A 14,593-nucleotide genomic window follows, 5' to 3' on the forward strand; every position below is an offset into this window, starting at 1 on the left:
ACACCTGAGCCCCGATCGTGACTCAGAACCAGGACCGGACGCTGCACAGAGACACTCGAGCCCCGATCGTGACTCAGAACCAGGACCGGACGCTGCACAGAGACACCTGAGCCCCGATCGTGACTCAGAACCAGGACCGGACGCTGCACAGGGACACCTGAGCCCCGATCGTGAATCAGAACCAGGACCGGACGCTGCACAGGGACACCCGAGCCCCAATCGTGACTCAGAACCAGGACCGGACGCTGCACAGAGACACCCGAGCCCCAATCGTGACTCAGAACCAGGACCGGACGCTGCACAGAGACACCCGAGCCCCAATCGTGACTCAGAACCAGGACCGGACGCTGCACAGAGACACCCGAGCCCCGATCGTGACTCAGAACCAGGACCGGACGCTGCACAGAGACACCCGAGCCCCGATCGTGAATCAGAACCAGGACCGGACGCTGCACAGAGACACCCGAGCCCCAATCGTGACTCAGAACCAGGACCGGATGCTGCACAGAGACACCTGAGCCCCGATCGTGACTCAGAACCAGGACCGGACGCTGCACAGAGACACCTGAGCCCCGATCGTGACTCAGAACCAGGACCGGACGCTGCACAGAGACACCTGAGCCCCGATCGTGACTCAGAACCAGGACCGGACGCTGCACAGAGACACCTGAGCCCCGATCGTGACTCAGAACCAGGACCGGACGCTGCACAGAGACACCTGAGCCCCGATCGTGAATCAGAACCAGGACCGGACGCTGCACAGAGACACCTGAGCTCCGATCGTGACTCAGAACCAGGACCGGACGCTGCACAGAGACACCCGAGCCCCGATCGTGACTCAGAACCAGGACCGGACGCTGCACAGAGACACCCGAGCCCCGATCGTGACTCAGAACCAGGACCGGACGCTGCACAGAGACACCTGAGCCCCGATCGTGAATCAGAACCAGGACCGGACGCTGCACAGAGACACCTGAGCCCCGATCGTGAATCAGAACCAGGACCGGATGCTGCACAGGGACACCTGAGCCCCGATCGTGAATCAGAACCAGGACCGGACGCTGCACAGAGACACCTGAGCCCCGATCGTGAATCAGAACCAGGACCGGACGCTGCACAGAGACACCCGAGCCCCGATCGTGACTCAGAACCAGGACCGGACGCTGCACAGAGACACCGTGTCCTGGGAAAATCGGCACCTTTCTGTGTTTACAGCCGGACCTGGTTTGGGCCCAGAATTACTGATGGAAATCCCTGACCAAATCAGTGAAGTGTGAACTAGGCCTTAGTAGAGGCAGTAGTATTCGCAGCAGCAGAAGTATTAGCAGCAGCAACAGTAGTATTAGTAGCAGCAGTATTAGCATCAGTAATATTAGTAACAGCAGTAGTATTAGTAGCGGCAACAACAGTAGTATTAGTAGCAGTATTGGCAGTAGTATTAGTAGCAGCACCAGTAGTATTAGTATCAGTAGTATTAGTAGCAGCAGTAGTATCATTATCAGTAGTATTCATAGCAGCAGTAGTATTAGTAGTAGTACTAGCAGTATTATTAGTAGCAGTAGTAGTAGTATTAGTAGCAGCAATAGTAGTATTAGTAGCAGTAATAGCAGTAGTTCTAGCAGTAGTATTACTATCAGTAGTATCAATATCTGCAGTAGTATTAGCAGCAGAAGTGTTTGTAGCAGCAGTATTATTGGCAGCACAGTAGTATTAGTAGCAGCAACAACTGTAGTATTAGTAGCAGTAATAGCATTAGTACTAGCAGTAGTATTAGTAGTATTAATATCAGCAGTAGTATTAGCAGCAGTAGTGTTTGTAGCAGTAGCATTATTATTATTAGCAGTAGTAGTATTAAAAGCTGTAGTAGTATTAGTAGCAGCAGCAGTGGTATTAGTAGCAGGAATAGTATTAGTAGTAGTGGTAGTATTATCACAATCACCTCCGCTTCCTCATAGATTGTAAGCTCTTGCGAACAGGGCCCTGACTCCTAGTGTCTTAGTTGTATATTATGTATGTGATGTATTTTGTCCTGTACATGAACCCTCTGAATTGTGAAGCGCTGCAGAATATGGTGGCGCTATAGGAATATTATTATTATTAGCAGCAGTAGTAGTAGTAGCAGCAGAAGTATTAGTAGCACCAGTAGTATTAGGCCTCTTTCACACAACCGTTTTAGTTTTTTTTCCCGTTTAACGGATCCATGAAAAACGAACCGCAAAACACTGAAAAATCCATACGGTCGTGTGAAAGAGGCCTTAGTAGTAGCAGAAGTATTAGTAGCAGCAGTAATATTAGCAGAAGCAGTAGTAGTAACAGTAGCAGAAGTATTAGTAGTAGCAGTAGTATTAGTAGTAGTATTGGTAGCAGCAGAAGCAGTAGTAGCTGTGGTAGTAGCAGCAGCAGTAGTATTAGTAGTAGTAATAGTAGCAGCAGTAGCAGAATTAATAGTAGTAGCAGCAGCTGCAGCAACATTCTCAGTAACTGTAGTATTGGTAGTGGCACTAGTATTAGTAGCAGCAGTAGTAGTAGTAGACGGGGTAGCAGCAGCGGTATTAACAACAGCAGTAGTATTTGTAGTAATAATGTAACAAGTCACCATTTTATGGTCAGGCACGAACCAAGTAGGCCACTGCATACTACTACTACTACTACTAATAATAATAATAAAAATAATAATAATCATCATAAAAATAATAATCTAATATCTAATACTAAGACTCCAACCAACTAGGCCATTTCTCATAGTAAGCGGAAGTAATATTCTTCATCATCATCATCGTAAATGCTATCACCTCTTCCGAGCCCACATGCTGCACAAATACTATGTGCTCCTAATATTAAAAAATTATCAAAAAACAAAAGCAGCCGAATCAGCGTTTCCCCGGTGACGGCGCGGTACACCGACACAACGTAAAGCATTAATACTGTAATCATCAAATACATTTTTACAAAATAACAAAGCAACGCGACATGAGAGCTCAACATTGTAGCAGCAACAAATCAATTTTGCTTCCAGACTAGCAAAAGAATCCTTAGAAAAGGAAGAAGAGAGGCGGGGAAGAGGAGGGGGTGGCACGCCGGGGGCCTTCAATGACTCCCTTTTTTTAATTTTTTTATTTACAATATGAAGTTTTGAGCAGCGCACGTCCTATGTTAAGACCCTGCACAATCTCCACCACAGAACCTGTAACCCGGTGCCCCTCCTCCTCCCAGCTGCATTATCAATAATATTATTAGTAATAACATAAACACAGCCCATAGAGAGAAGGAAGCAGGAAAGATACAATGTATCACTGGAGTCACCAACATTCTAAGGCTCTTAACTCTTTCATGGCTGTGGATGTGCAGCATCAACAACACTTTAAAGGGTCCCTGACCTCTCTGCAAGGTGAAACGAGGTAATTTGTTTTTTCCTGGTTAGCCAATAAAAGGTATCGTTGCTATAATACGGGTGTATGGGGGTTGTTTGGAGGGTGGTATATTTTTTTTAAAATCTAAGAGCATCAGCCCTGAAAGAGACGAGAGCTTAGTGTCAGCGAACGCTACATGTCTATAGAGGGACTTACCATGTCTGAACTGAGCTGGGATAAAATGGCGAAGCTTGATAAGCGATCACAGGAGCATTTAGTATGGAATGAATCCACGGGGACCGTACGGCAGCCTCTCAAGGACCAGGCACCAAGATTAGAGGATCTATAATGGGGGAAAGAGAAGAGAGAGAGAGGAAAAAGACGGGAAGAGATGTACCACCAACAATGATAAATAAAGGGATACAGAGGGGGTGGGGGTGTCATCGAGAAGGAACCAAATCAACATCATCTGCAGCTATATTTAGATCTACAAGGGATGCAAGAAGCTAAAAAGACACAGATATTAGTGTAAAAAATAAGAAAGAGATCACGTACCAGGCTGTAATGGATGCTATTGGGGGGCTGAATCACGTAGAAGTATATAAAACACACACGGTGGGGATACTGGAGAGAGGAGGAGGATGGAGGATGTGCGGCGGTGAGGGGGGGGGGGTCATGGGATTATATTGAAGTGATGGGAGCTGGGAGGTAGTAGGGGGTAAAATGAGTGAAACCTAAAGGGGAAGATGCTGGCTGGGAAAGAAGTGATGGGGGTGGGGAAAGGGTGCATGCAAATCCATCAGAATGGTGCTGTCTGGATGTGCGAGAGGATGGCTGGAGCAGGAGATGGAGGGAAGGGGGAGCTGCTGCGGCTGACAGTCAGAGGAGAGCAGGAGGCACAGACAGGAGCTGGCCCAGAAGTTTAAGAGGAGAGAGCGGGGGGGAGGGAAGGGAAGACGGGATGAGAAATAGGTCACCGGACGGCAGGAAGCGGATCGCATTAGAAAAAATATATGATAAAACATCAAAAGTCAAAAGAAGACACCTGGGACGTAACAATGTAAACCAATTAGAGGAGGTTACGGGATAGGAATACTAAGTGTCAACTTTCCAGCTTCTGCGGGGGCATTGGTGCCTCTACAATATGGTTTTGTTGTGTGTGGGAACCCCGGAACCTGCTGATAAAAAAGTAGGGGGACCTAAAAAGCAATTGGTACTGCCCTCTCTCAGCACTGGCGTTGGGCCCACCGGAGGACGCGATTCTGTGGACCACCCCCCAGAGCATGCGCCACGTCTACTTCTAATGTCCTCCAAACCCTTGTACACCACGGGACGGCAAACTCCGGCTGTTGTTAAACAACTACAACTCCTAGCATGCTCCATTCACACTAAGAAGAAAGGAAAGCATACATGCTGGGAGTTGTAGTTTCACAACAACCGCCCCGCTTCTGACCCCTGTCCTCGTGCTAGTTGATTGCTCCAAAGTCCACTCTAAATGGGGCAGTCCACTATCGGGGGTGCACGCCTGCCCTATAAGAATACACCGATGTTATAAACGGAGGGCCCCTCTACAGATTTTACATTAGGGCCCCTGGAGCTTCAGCTTTAGGGCCCATTAGAATGTAAGAATACTCTCTGAAGCCACAATGACCGGTCTCGCCCCCTGGTCAGTATCATGGCTGTCTATTAGTGTTGAGCGCGAATATTCGAATTGCAAATTTTAATCACGAATATCACCAATATTTTTGTAATATACTTGCGAATAGTGTTAAATATTCTAATCGCGAATTTATCGCGAATATATAACATTGCCGATTTTCGGAATCAAGTAAAGAATGACTGGAGATCACGAATTCTCGAATTTGTGAATTTATGGTGAATATTCGGAAAAAAATTTGCGAAATATCGCGAATTCAAATATTGCCTATGCCGCTCATCACTACTGTCTATGAGAACTGCGCCATAATCATTGTGCAACACAGTCGCACATGTAACAACATTATAGCGACAAGTGAACCTTGCAATGGAGGACTGAAGAGCGGACGAGTCTGCTGGTGCAGCCTGATTGAAGGGGGGTTCCAGTCACTGATGATCCACAGAGTGGTGGTCGAGCATGTGCACTGCCGGTCCATTAAACATCTATGACACTGACGGAGATAGCTAAAGCACAGTGGTCGGCAGTCCTATGTACGGAGATGCAGCACATTTGACTGGACCCATTTTCCTAGGAATCGTGAGGGCTCCAGCAGTGAGACCCCCACCGATCTACCAGTTGTCACCTTATCCACTTTGTAGTTTTGTGGAATAACCAGTAGTTATTAAATGGCTGTAATCCACGGGGTGCATTGTACAGAGGTGCTTTCTCCTTAACCCTACAGCGCCTGGTGCTTAGTGGCAGAGCTCTCCCGCTTGCACTGAATGCTGGCCTACTTTCCATTGTCGATCTCCTGCCATGGCCGCTATTTTATAGCTAGAAAAAAATAAAAAATTCTACATAGAAATGAAAAGGGGGCAAATGCTTCACAAAGGAGATTTTAAGTGGTTCACGTGAAGTAGAAAGGACGCATATGGTTGGCTAAGGGTTAATCAGCCTCCGATACATAACACCTTTAAATGCCCTTTATCTGTTCTCATCAATGGTTTACAGTGGGATACTTACATTTAAAGGGGTCCTCCAGTTTAGGGTTAGCTCAGTTTTTAGCACTGGGGGGCAGCCTCTGAGCGCCATCAGTACTGACCATAGGAGCTAGTGATAGGCCAGTTGGATAATGAGAGCACCGGTGGCAGTGCGCAGCCACCGACGCAGAAAAGTCTGAGCAATCGTGACAGCTAAGGCCCCTTTCACACAAGCGAGTTTCCCACACGGGTGCAATGTGTCTGTGTACACAGGGCCGTCTTTAACAAGGAGCAAAAGGGGCAGCTGCCCCGGGCCCAGTTGCTCCTGGGGGGCCCAAAGCAGCTGCCTCTTGAGCCCTGCTAGCCACTGCCCCGGGTGTCAGGCTGTCAGTTACACAGGGGGTGCTGCCATGCCTGCCGGCACTGAGTCCCGTACTGTGAGAGCTGTGATCTAGGACCTTAGATGACATCATCACCATGTGACCAGTAACCTAGCAATATTACTGGTCACATGGCTATGAGGTCATCACAGGTCCTACCAGGAGTGTTGCAGGAGAAGTTTGCCTTAACTGTGGAGCTTTTTTTTGTGAAGATTACATCAGAAAAAGGTGACAGGGGCTGTTATGCTAATATACTGTAAACTACTGTATAGTGGGGTGCTGTATACTGTGGGGGGCTGTATACTGTTGGGGACTGTATAGAGTGGGGGGGTGTATACTGTGGGGGGCTGTATACTGTGGGGGGCTGTATACTGTATACTGTGGGTGCTGTATATTGTGGAGTGCTATACTGCTGTACTGTATAGTGTGGGGGGCTGTATACTGTGGGTGCTGTATATTGTGGAGTGCTATACTGCTGTACTGTATACTGTAGGGGGGCTGTATACTGTATACTGTGGGTGCTGTATATTGTGGAGTGCTATACTGCTGTACTGTATAGTGTGGGGGGCTGTATAGTGTGGGGTGCTGTATCGTGTATAGTTTGGGGTGCTGTATATGGTGAGGTGCTATACTGCTCTACTGTATACTGTGAGGTGTTGTATACTGTGGGCTAGAGGAAAAAAAGAGACAATGCAGCAGCACTCTGCAAATCAGACAAAGTACAACAATGCTTACAAAAATTATGGTGCTAATGCTACGCTTATATATAAAAGCGAGATGCTTGGACAATGCATTTTGTACAAAACCATCTAAGCCCGTCTGCCGAACGTCAAGGCAATCTCTGTTAGACGGGTCCTAACACTAAATACTACCTGTTATGCGCTATAATATATATACTGTGGGCTGCTATACTGCTCTACTATATACTGTGGGGTAATGTATCGTGTGGGGGGCTATACTGCATACTGTGTGGTGCTGTATACTGTGGGCTGCTATACTGCTCTACCCTATACTGTGGAGGGCTGTATAGTGTGGGATGCTATACTGCATACTGTGGGGTGCTGTATACTGTGGGCTGCTATTCTGCTCTACTGTATACTGTGAGGTGTTGTATACTGTGGGAGCTGTATACTATGGGCTGCTATTCTGCTCTACTATATACTGTGGGGTACTGTATAGTGTGGGGTGCTATACTGCATACTGTGTGGTGCTGTATACTATAGGGTGCTATACTGCATACTGTGTGGTGCTGTATACTATAGGGTGCTATACTGCATACTGTGGGTTTCTGGATACTATAGGGTGCTATACTGCATACTGTGGGTTGCTGTATTCTATAGGGTGCTATACTGCATACTGTGGGGTGCTGGGGTGCACTGTAACACTAGGGTGAGCCGAGCCCCAGTCTCCTTCCTGCAGAGCGGTGCCCACTTCCAGCCTTGAGCCCAGCTGCCCAGAGCACTGATCCTGAGCCGCTGGAGTCTTCAGAACTGGAAGTATTTACAGTCATTCACTGTACTCTACCAGGTGTGTGGATTTTTTGTGTGTGTTGTGGTGGAGGGCGTGATTGCCTGCTAAGGTGTGGGAAGGCGGGATTCAGGGGGCCCAAGTAAATTTTTGCCCAGGGTCCAATCAATATTAAAGACGGCCCTGTGTGCACATGAGCGTTGTTTTTCATGCATCACTTCTGCGTTGCGTGAAAAACGCAGCATGTTCTATATTCTGTGTTTTTCACGCAGCCCTGGCCCCATAGAAGTGAATGGGGCTTCAGTGAAAAACGCATTGCATCCGGAAGCAAGTGCGGATGCAATGCGTTTTTCACTGATGGTTACTAAGGCCCCTTGTAGACGAGCGTGTCCGGATTATGCCGGATGCGTTGCGTCTGCAATCAGGGAAAATCGTGCGAGTAGGTACGCAATTGCAATCAGTTTTGACTGCGATTGCGTTCCGATATTCACTTTTTATCGCGCGGGTGCAATGCGTTTTGCACGTGCGTGATAAAAAACTGACTCTGGTACCCAGACCCGAATCTGGACTTCTTCACTGAAGTTCGGGTTTGGTTTAGGTGTTCTGTAGATTTTATTATTTTCCCTTATAACATGGTTATAAGGGAAAATAACATCATTCTTAATCCAGAATGCATAGTACAATAGGGCTGGAGGGGTTAAAAAATAAAAAATATTAACTCACCTCACCCTCTTGATCGCGCTGCTGGCATCATCTTCTATCTTCATTCAGCAGGACCTGCAAAAGGACCTTTGGTGAGGCAATCGCGCTCACCACGTTGTGACGTCAGCGCAGGTCCTGCTGAATGAAGAGAGATCCTTCTATCCTCATTCAGCAGGACCTGTGCTGACGTCACAACGTGGTGAGCGCGATTACGTCACCAAAGGTCCTTTTGCAGGTCCTGAAAGATGAAGAAAGAAGAAGATGTTGGCTGCGCGATCAAGTGAATGGGGTGAGTTATAATTTTATTTTTTTTTAACCCTGAATTGACCTTCTACTTAGCATTCTGTATTAAGAATGCTATTATTTTCCATTATAACCATGTTATAAGGGAAAATAATACAGTGAATAGACTTGGGTCCGGGGTTGCTCATCCCTATCATCTCCTAGGAACCATGCGTGAAAATCGCACCGCATCCGCACTTGCTTGCGGATGCTAGCGATTTTCACGCAGGCCCATTCATTTCTATGAGGTCTGCGTTGCGTGAAAAACGCTGAATATAGAACATGATGCGTGAAAATCACCGCTCATGTGCACAGCCCCATTGAAGTGTACGGGTCCAGATTCAGTGCGGGTGCAAAGCGTTCACCTCACGCAAAGCAATCGCAGACAAAACTGACTGAACTTGCTTGCAAATGGTGCGAATTTCACTAAAGGCATCTGGACCTAAAGCTACATGCACACGAACGTTGTTTGTTTCCATGTCCGTTCCGTTTTTTTTGCAGATAGGATGTGGACCCATTCATTTCAATGGGTCCACAAAAAATGCGGACAGCACATGCCGGATCCAAATAAATGCCGGATCCATTTTTCCGGCTGACGGATCCGGCATTTCAATGCATTTTTAAGGCCTCTTTTTTTCCTTTTACATTCCGTTTTTTGAGTTCCGTATACGGACTGTATACGAAACCATTCATTTTAATGGATCTGCAAAAAAAACGGATGGTACTCCGTATGCCTTCCGTTTCCGTATTTCCATTTTTCCGTTTGGTTCAAAGATAGAACATGTCCTATTATTGTCAGTATAACGGACAAGGATAGGACTGTTCTATCAGGGGCCGGCTGTTCGGTTCCGCAAAAAACGGAATGCACACGGACGTCATCTGTATTTTATGCAGATCCGTTTTTTGTGGACCGCAAATTACTGAAAAAGCCGTACGGTCGTGTGCAAGAGGCCTAAGACTGATCAGGATCCTGATCAGTCTTACAAATGCCATCAGTTGGCGTACGTTTTGCTGGATCACTCTGCCGCAAGTGTGAAAGTAGCCTTACTTGATTGCGAAAATCGGCAATATAATATATTCGTGATAAAAATTTGCTATTAGAATATTCGCGATCAACACTAAGGAGTAGGCAACTTTCCTATTGGTTGCTAGGGATGTTGCTAAGTGACGATATTCGCGATAAATTCGCAAATTCGAATATTCACGCTCAACACTAATCATGTTACAATTCAGACTAGACAGTCTTCGATAAGGTACAGAGCCCAGACTGATACATTGTAGCAAATTCCTCAGCAGCTGAGTATCATTAGTTCTCAGGCCAGATGGGAAGTTTCATGTCAATCAGGGATTCAGCTGACAAAGAGGTTCTGCAGCAGCCAAGGTGTGTTTCATGTTAAAAGGCCCCAGCTACTGCAGAGCATTCTGATTCTGCTGCAGAACATCTTTTAGAAGAGGAAGAAGGAGCCTCCTGTCAATCATTGTGAAGTCACAAGAAGGTCTGGGCCTGGAAGGAGCGAGGTGCGCTGTCTGAGGATAGCCGTATACTTCTGTGACAGTGTAATAGCCACATTCCCCTCCCCCCCCCGGTGTCAGACCCCCCGCCGCACACAGTCTACTGCTAATGAGAACAGCATTTCCAATTAGAGCTCCTCCACCTCCATAATCACTTGGCAAACACATGAAAAATTAAAGGGCGGCTCTGATGGAAGCATGGCCCAAATAATTAATCCTGCCCGATCCAGCGGGCCTCCATTATCACTACAAGCATAGGGTTAAAGCGAGACCTGCCGCTGCTGATGTCCACAACATGTCACAGACAAGAGTGCGCCAACCGGGACTGTGGCTTTAAGGTGGAGCATAGAGAAAGGAGCAGCCGCCTATCATGTGTGATACAGTCCACTGGTGTATCTAAGCCTATCCTGTGTGATACTGTCTGCTGAGCTGTGTATTTAATCCTATCCTGTGTGATACTGTCTGCTGAGCTGTGTATCTAATCCTATCATGTGTGATACTGTCTGCTGAGCTGTGTATCTGATCCTATCCTGTGTGATACTGTCTGCTGAGCTGTGTATCTAATCCTATCCTGTGTGATACTGTCTGCTGAGCTGTGTATCTAATCCTATCATGTGTGATACTGTCTGCTGAGCTGTGTATCTGATCCTATCCTGTGTGATACTGTCTGCTGAGCTGTGTATCTAATCCTATCCTGTGTGATACTGTCTGCTGAGCTGTGTATCTAATCCTATCCTGTGTGATACTGTCTGCTGAGCTGTGTATCTAATCCTATCCTGTGTGATACTGTCTGCTGAGCTGTGTATCTAATCCTATCCTGTGTGATACTGTCTGCTGAGCTGTGTATCTAATCCTATCCTGTGTGATACTGTCTGCTGAGCTGTGTATCTAATCCTATCCTGTGTGATACTGTCTGCTGAGCTGTGTATCTGATCCTATCCTGTGTGATACTGTCTGCTGAGCTGTGTATCTCATCCTATTCTGCGTGATACAGTCTGCTGAGCTGTGTATCTAATCCTATCCTGTGTGATACAGTCTGCTGAGCTGTGTATCTAATCCTATCCTGTGTGATACTGTCTGCTGAGCTGTGTATCTAATCCTATCCTGTGTGATACAGTCTGCTGAGCTGTGTATCTAATCCTATCCTGTGTGATACTGTCTGCTGAGCTGTGTATCTAATCCTATCCTGTGTGATACTGTCTGCTGAGCTGTGTATCTAATCCTATCCTGTGTGATACTGTCTGCTGAGCTGTGTATCCAATCCTATCTTGTGTGATACTGTCTGCTGAATCGCTGTATCTAATCCTATCCTGTGTGATACTGACTTCTGAGCTGTGTATCTAATCCTATCCTGTGTGATACTGTCTGCTGAGCTGTGTATCTAATCCTATCCTGTGTGATACTGTCTGCTGAGCTGTGTATCTAATCCTATCCTGTGTGATACTGTCTGCTGAGCTGTGTATCTAATCCTATCATGTGTGATACTGTCTGCTGAGCTGTGTATCCAATCCTATCTTGTGTGATACTGTCTGCTGAATCGCTGTATCTAATCCTATCCTGTGTGATACTGACTTCTGAGCTGTGTATCTAATCCTATCCTGTGTGATACTGTCTGCTGAGCTGTTTATCTAATCCTATCCTGTGTGATACTGTCTGCTGAGCTGTGTATCCAATCCTATCTTGTGTGATACTGTCTGCTGAATCGCTGTATCTAATCCTATCCTGTGTGATACTGTCTGCTGAGCTGTGTATCTAATCCTATCCTGCGTGATACTGTCTGCTGAGATGTGTATCTAATCCTATCCTGCGTGATACTGTCGGCTGAGCTGTGTATCTAATCCTATCCTGTGTGATACTGTCTGTTGAGCTGTGTATCTAATCCTATCCTGTGTGATACTGTCTGTTGAGCTGTGTATCTAATCCTATCCTGTGTGATACTGTCTGCAGAGCTGTGTATCTAATCCTATCCTGTGTGATACTGTCTGCTGAGCTGTGTATCTAATCCTATCCTGCGTGATACTGTCTGCTGAGCTGTGTATCTAATCCTATCCTGCGTGATACTGTCGGCTGAGCTGTGTATCTAATCCTATCCTGTGTGATACTGTCGGCTGAGCTGTGTATCTAATCCTATCCTGTGTGATACTGTCTGTTGAGCTGTGTATCTAATCCTATCCTGTGTGATACTGCCTTGCTGAGCTGTGTATCTAATCCTATCCTGTGTGATACTGCCTTGCTGAGCTGTGTATCTAATCCTGTGCTGTGTGATACTGTCTGCTGAGCTGTGTATCTAATCCTATCCTGTGTGATACTGTCTGCTGAGCTGTGTATCTCATCCTATTCTGCGTGATACAGTCTGCTGAGCTGTGTATCTAATCCTATGTGATACTGCCTGCTGAGCTGTGTATCTAATCCTATCCTATGTGATACTGTCTGCTGAGCTGTGTATCTAATCCTATCCTGCGTGATACTGTCTGTTGAGCCGTGTATCTAATCCTATCCTGTGTGATACTGTCTGCTGAGCCGTGTATCTAATCCTATCCTGTGTGATACTGTCTGCTGAGCTGTGTATCTAATCCTATCCTGTGTGATACTGCCTTGCTGAGCTGTGTATCTAATCCTGTCCTGTGTGATACTGTCTGCTGAGCTGTGTATCTAATCCTCTCCTGTGTGATACTGCCTTGCTGAGCTGTGTATCTAATCCTATCCTGTGTGATACTGTCTGCTGAGCTGTGTATCTAATCCTGTCCTGTGTGATACTGTCTGCTGAGCTGTGTATCTAATCCCAGTATGTGTGATACTGTCTGCTGAGCTGTGTATCTAATCCTATCCTGTGTGATACTGTCTGCTGAGCTGTGTATCTAATCCCAGTATGTGTGATACTGTCTGCTGAGCTGTGTATCTAATCCTATCCTGTGTGATACTGTCTGCTGAGCTGTGTATCTAATCCTATCCTGTGTGATACTGTCTGTTGAGCTGTGTATCTAATCCTATCCTGTGTGATACTGTCTGCTGAGCTGTGTATCTAATCCTGTCCTGTGTGATACTGTCTGCTGAGCTGTGTATCTAATCCTATCCTGTGTGATACTGTCTGCTGAGATGTGTATCTAATCCTGTCCTGTGTGATACTGTCTGCTGAGCTGTGTATCTAATCCTATCCTGTGTGATACTGCCTTGCTGAGCTGTGTATCTAATCCTGTCCTGTGTGATACTGTCTGCTGAGCTGTGTATCTAATCCTCTCCTGTGTGATACTGCCTTGCTGAGCTGTGTATCTAATCCTATCCTGTGTGATACTGTCTGCTGAGCTGTGTATCTAATCCTGTCCTGTGTGATACTGTCTGCTGAGCTGTGTATCTAATCCCAGTATGTGTGATACTGTCTGCTGAGCTGTGTATCTAATCCTATCCTGTGTGATACAGTCTGCTGAGCCGTGTATCTAATCCTATCCTGTGTGATACTGTCTGCTGAGCTGTGTATCTAATCCCAGTATGTGTGATACTGTCTGCTGAGCTGTGTATCTAATCCTATCCTGTGTGATACTGTCGGCTGAGCTGTGTATCTAATCCTATCCTGTGTGATACTGTCTGTTGAGCTGTGTATCTAATCCTATCCTGTGTGATACTGTCGGCTGAGCTGTGTATCTAATCCTATCCTGTGTGATACTGTCTGTTGAGCTGTGTATCTAATCCTATCCTGTGTGATACTGCCTGCTGAGCTGTGTATCTAATCCTATCTTGTGTGATACTGTCTGCTGAGCTGTGTATCTAATCCTATCCTGTGTGATACTGTCTGCTGAGCTGTGTATCTAATCCCAGTATGTGTGATACTGTCTGCTGAGCTGTGTATCTAATCCCAGTATGTGTGATACTCCCTCAGGGACAACGGCCTGTATACTGGACCATAAAGGGGCGTCCTCCGGTGTCTGCCTCGGTCGGATGCACTTTAAGCGCTTGCTGAGGCCAGATAACCCGCCATCCGCAGAAGGGGCGCGGCGGCTGCAGAATACTAAGTGCTGAGCGCTCTGCTACAGGAGGTCTCGGCTGTGCCATTTTCTATGCAGCGTTTCCTCTTTCGGAGCACATGCTTTCATAGCCGCCTCTAACCTAATATTGCGGTTTTATTACACTGCGGGTGAGCTGCGAGCACTCTGGTCTTCTGTACAAGCGACACGCTGCTATTTAAAGGGGAAGTCCGCCTGCCTGAGTCTTCTTGTATGTGATGTGGCATGGTGGAGTGAAATTCTCAGGATTCTCAATACTCCGATGCTGACGCTGTGCTGCTCATAT

General features: G+C 46.6%; 1 protein-coding gene across 1 annotated transcript in view; it reads right to left on the reverse strand.

Annotated features, from left to right (window-relative positions):
* The window catches only part of ADGRB1 (adhesion G protein-coupled receptor B1), a 587,254-nt gene that overhangs the window by 131,022 nt on the left and 441,639 nt on the right, over window positions 1-14,593 (reverse strand). Inside the window, 1 exon segment of the mRNA XM_040432704.1 lies at window positions 3,567-3,693. Coding sequence (XP_040288638.1) covers window positions 3,567-3,693 — 127 coding nt within the window.

The sequence above is a fragment of the Bufo bufo genome, chromosome 5, assembly GCF_905171765.1.
Source record: "Bufo bufo chromosome 5, aBufBuf1.1, whole genome shotgun sequence".
In the NCBI taxonomy this organism is placed as follows: domain Eukaryota; kingdom Metazoa; phylum Chordata; class Amphibia; order Anura; family Bufonidae; genus Bufo; species Bufo bufo.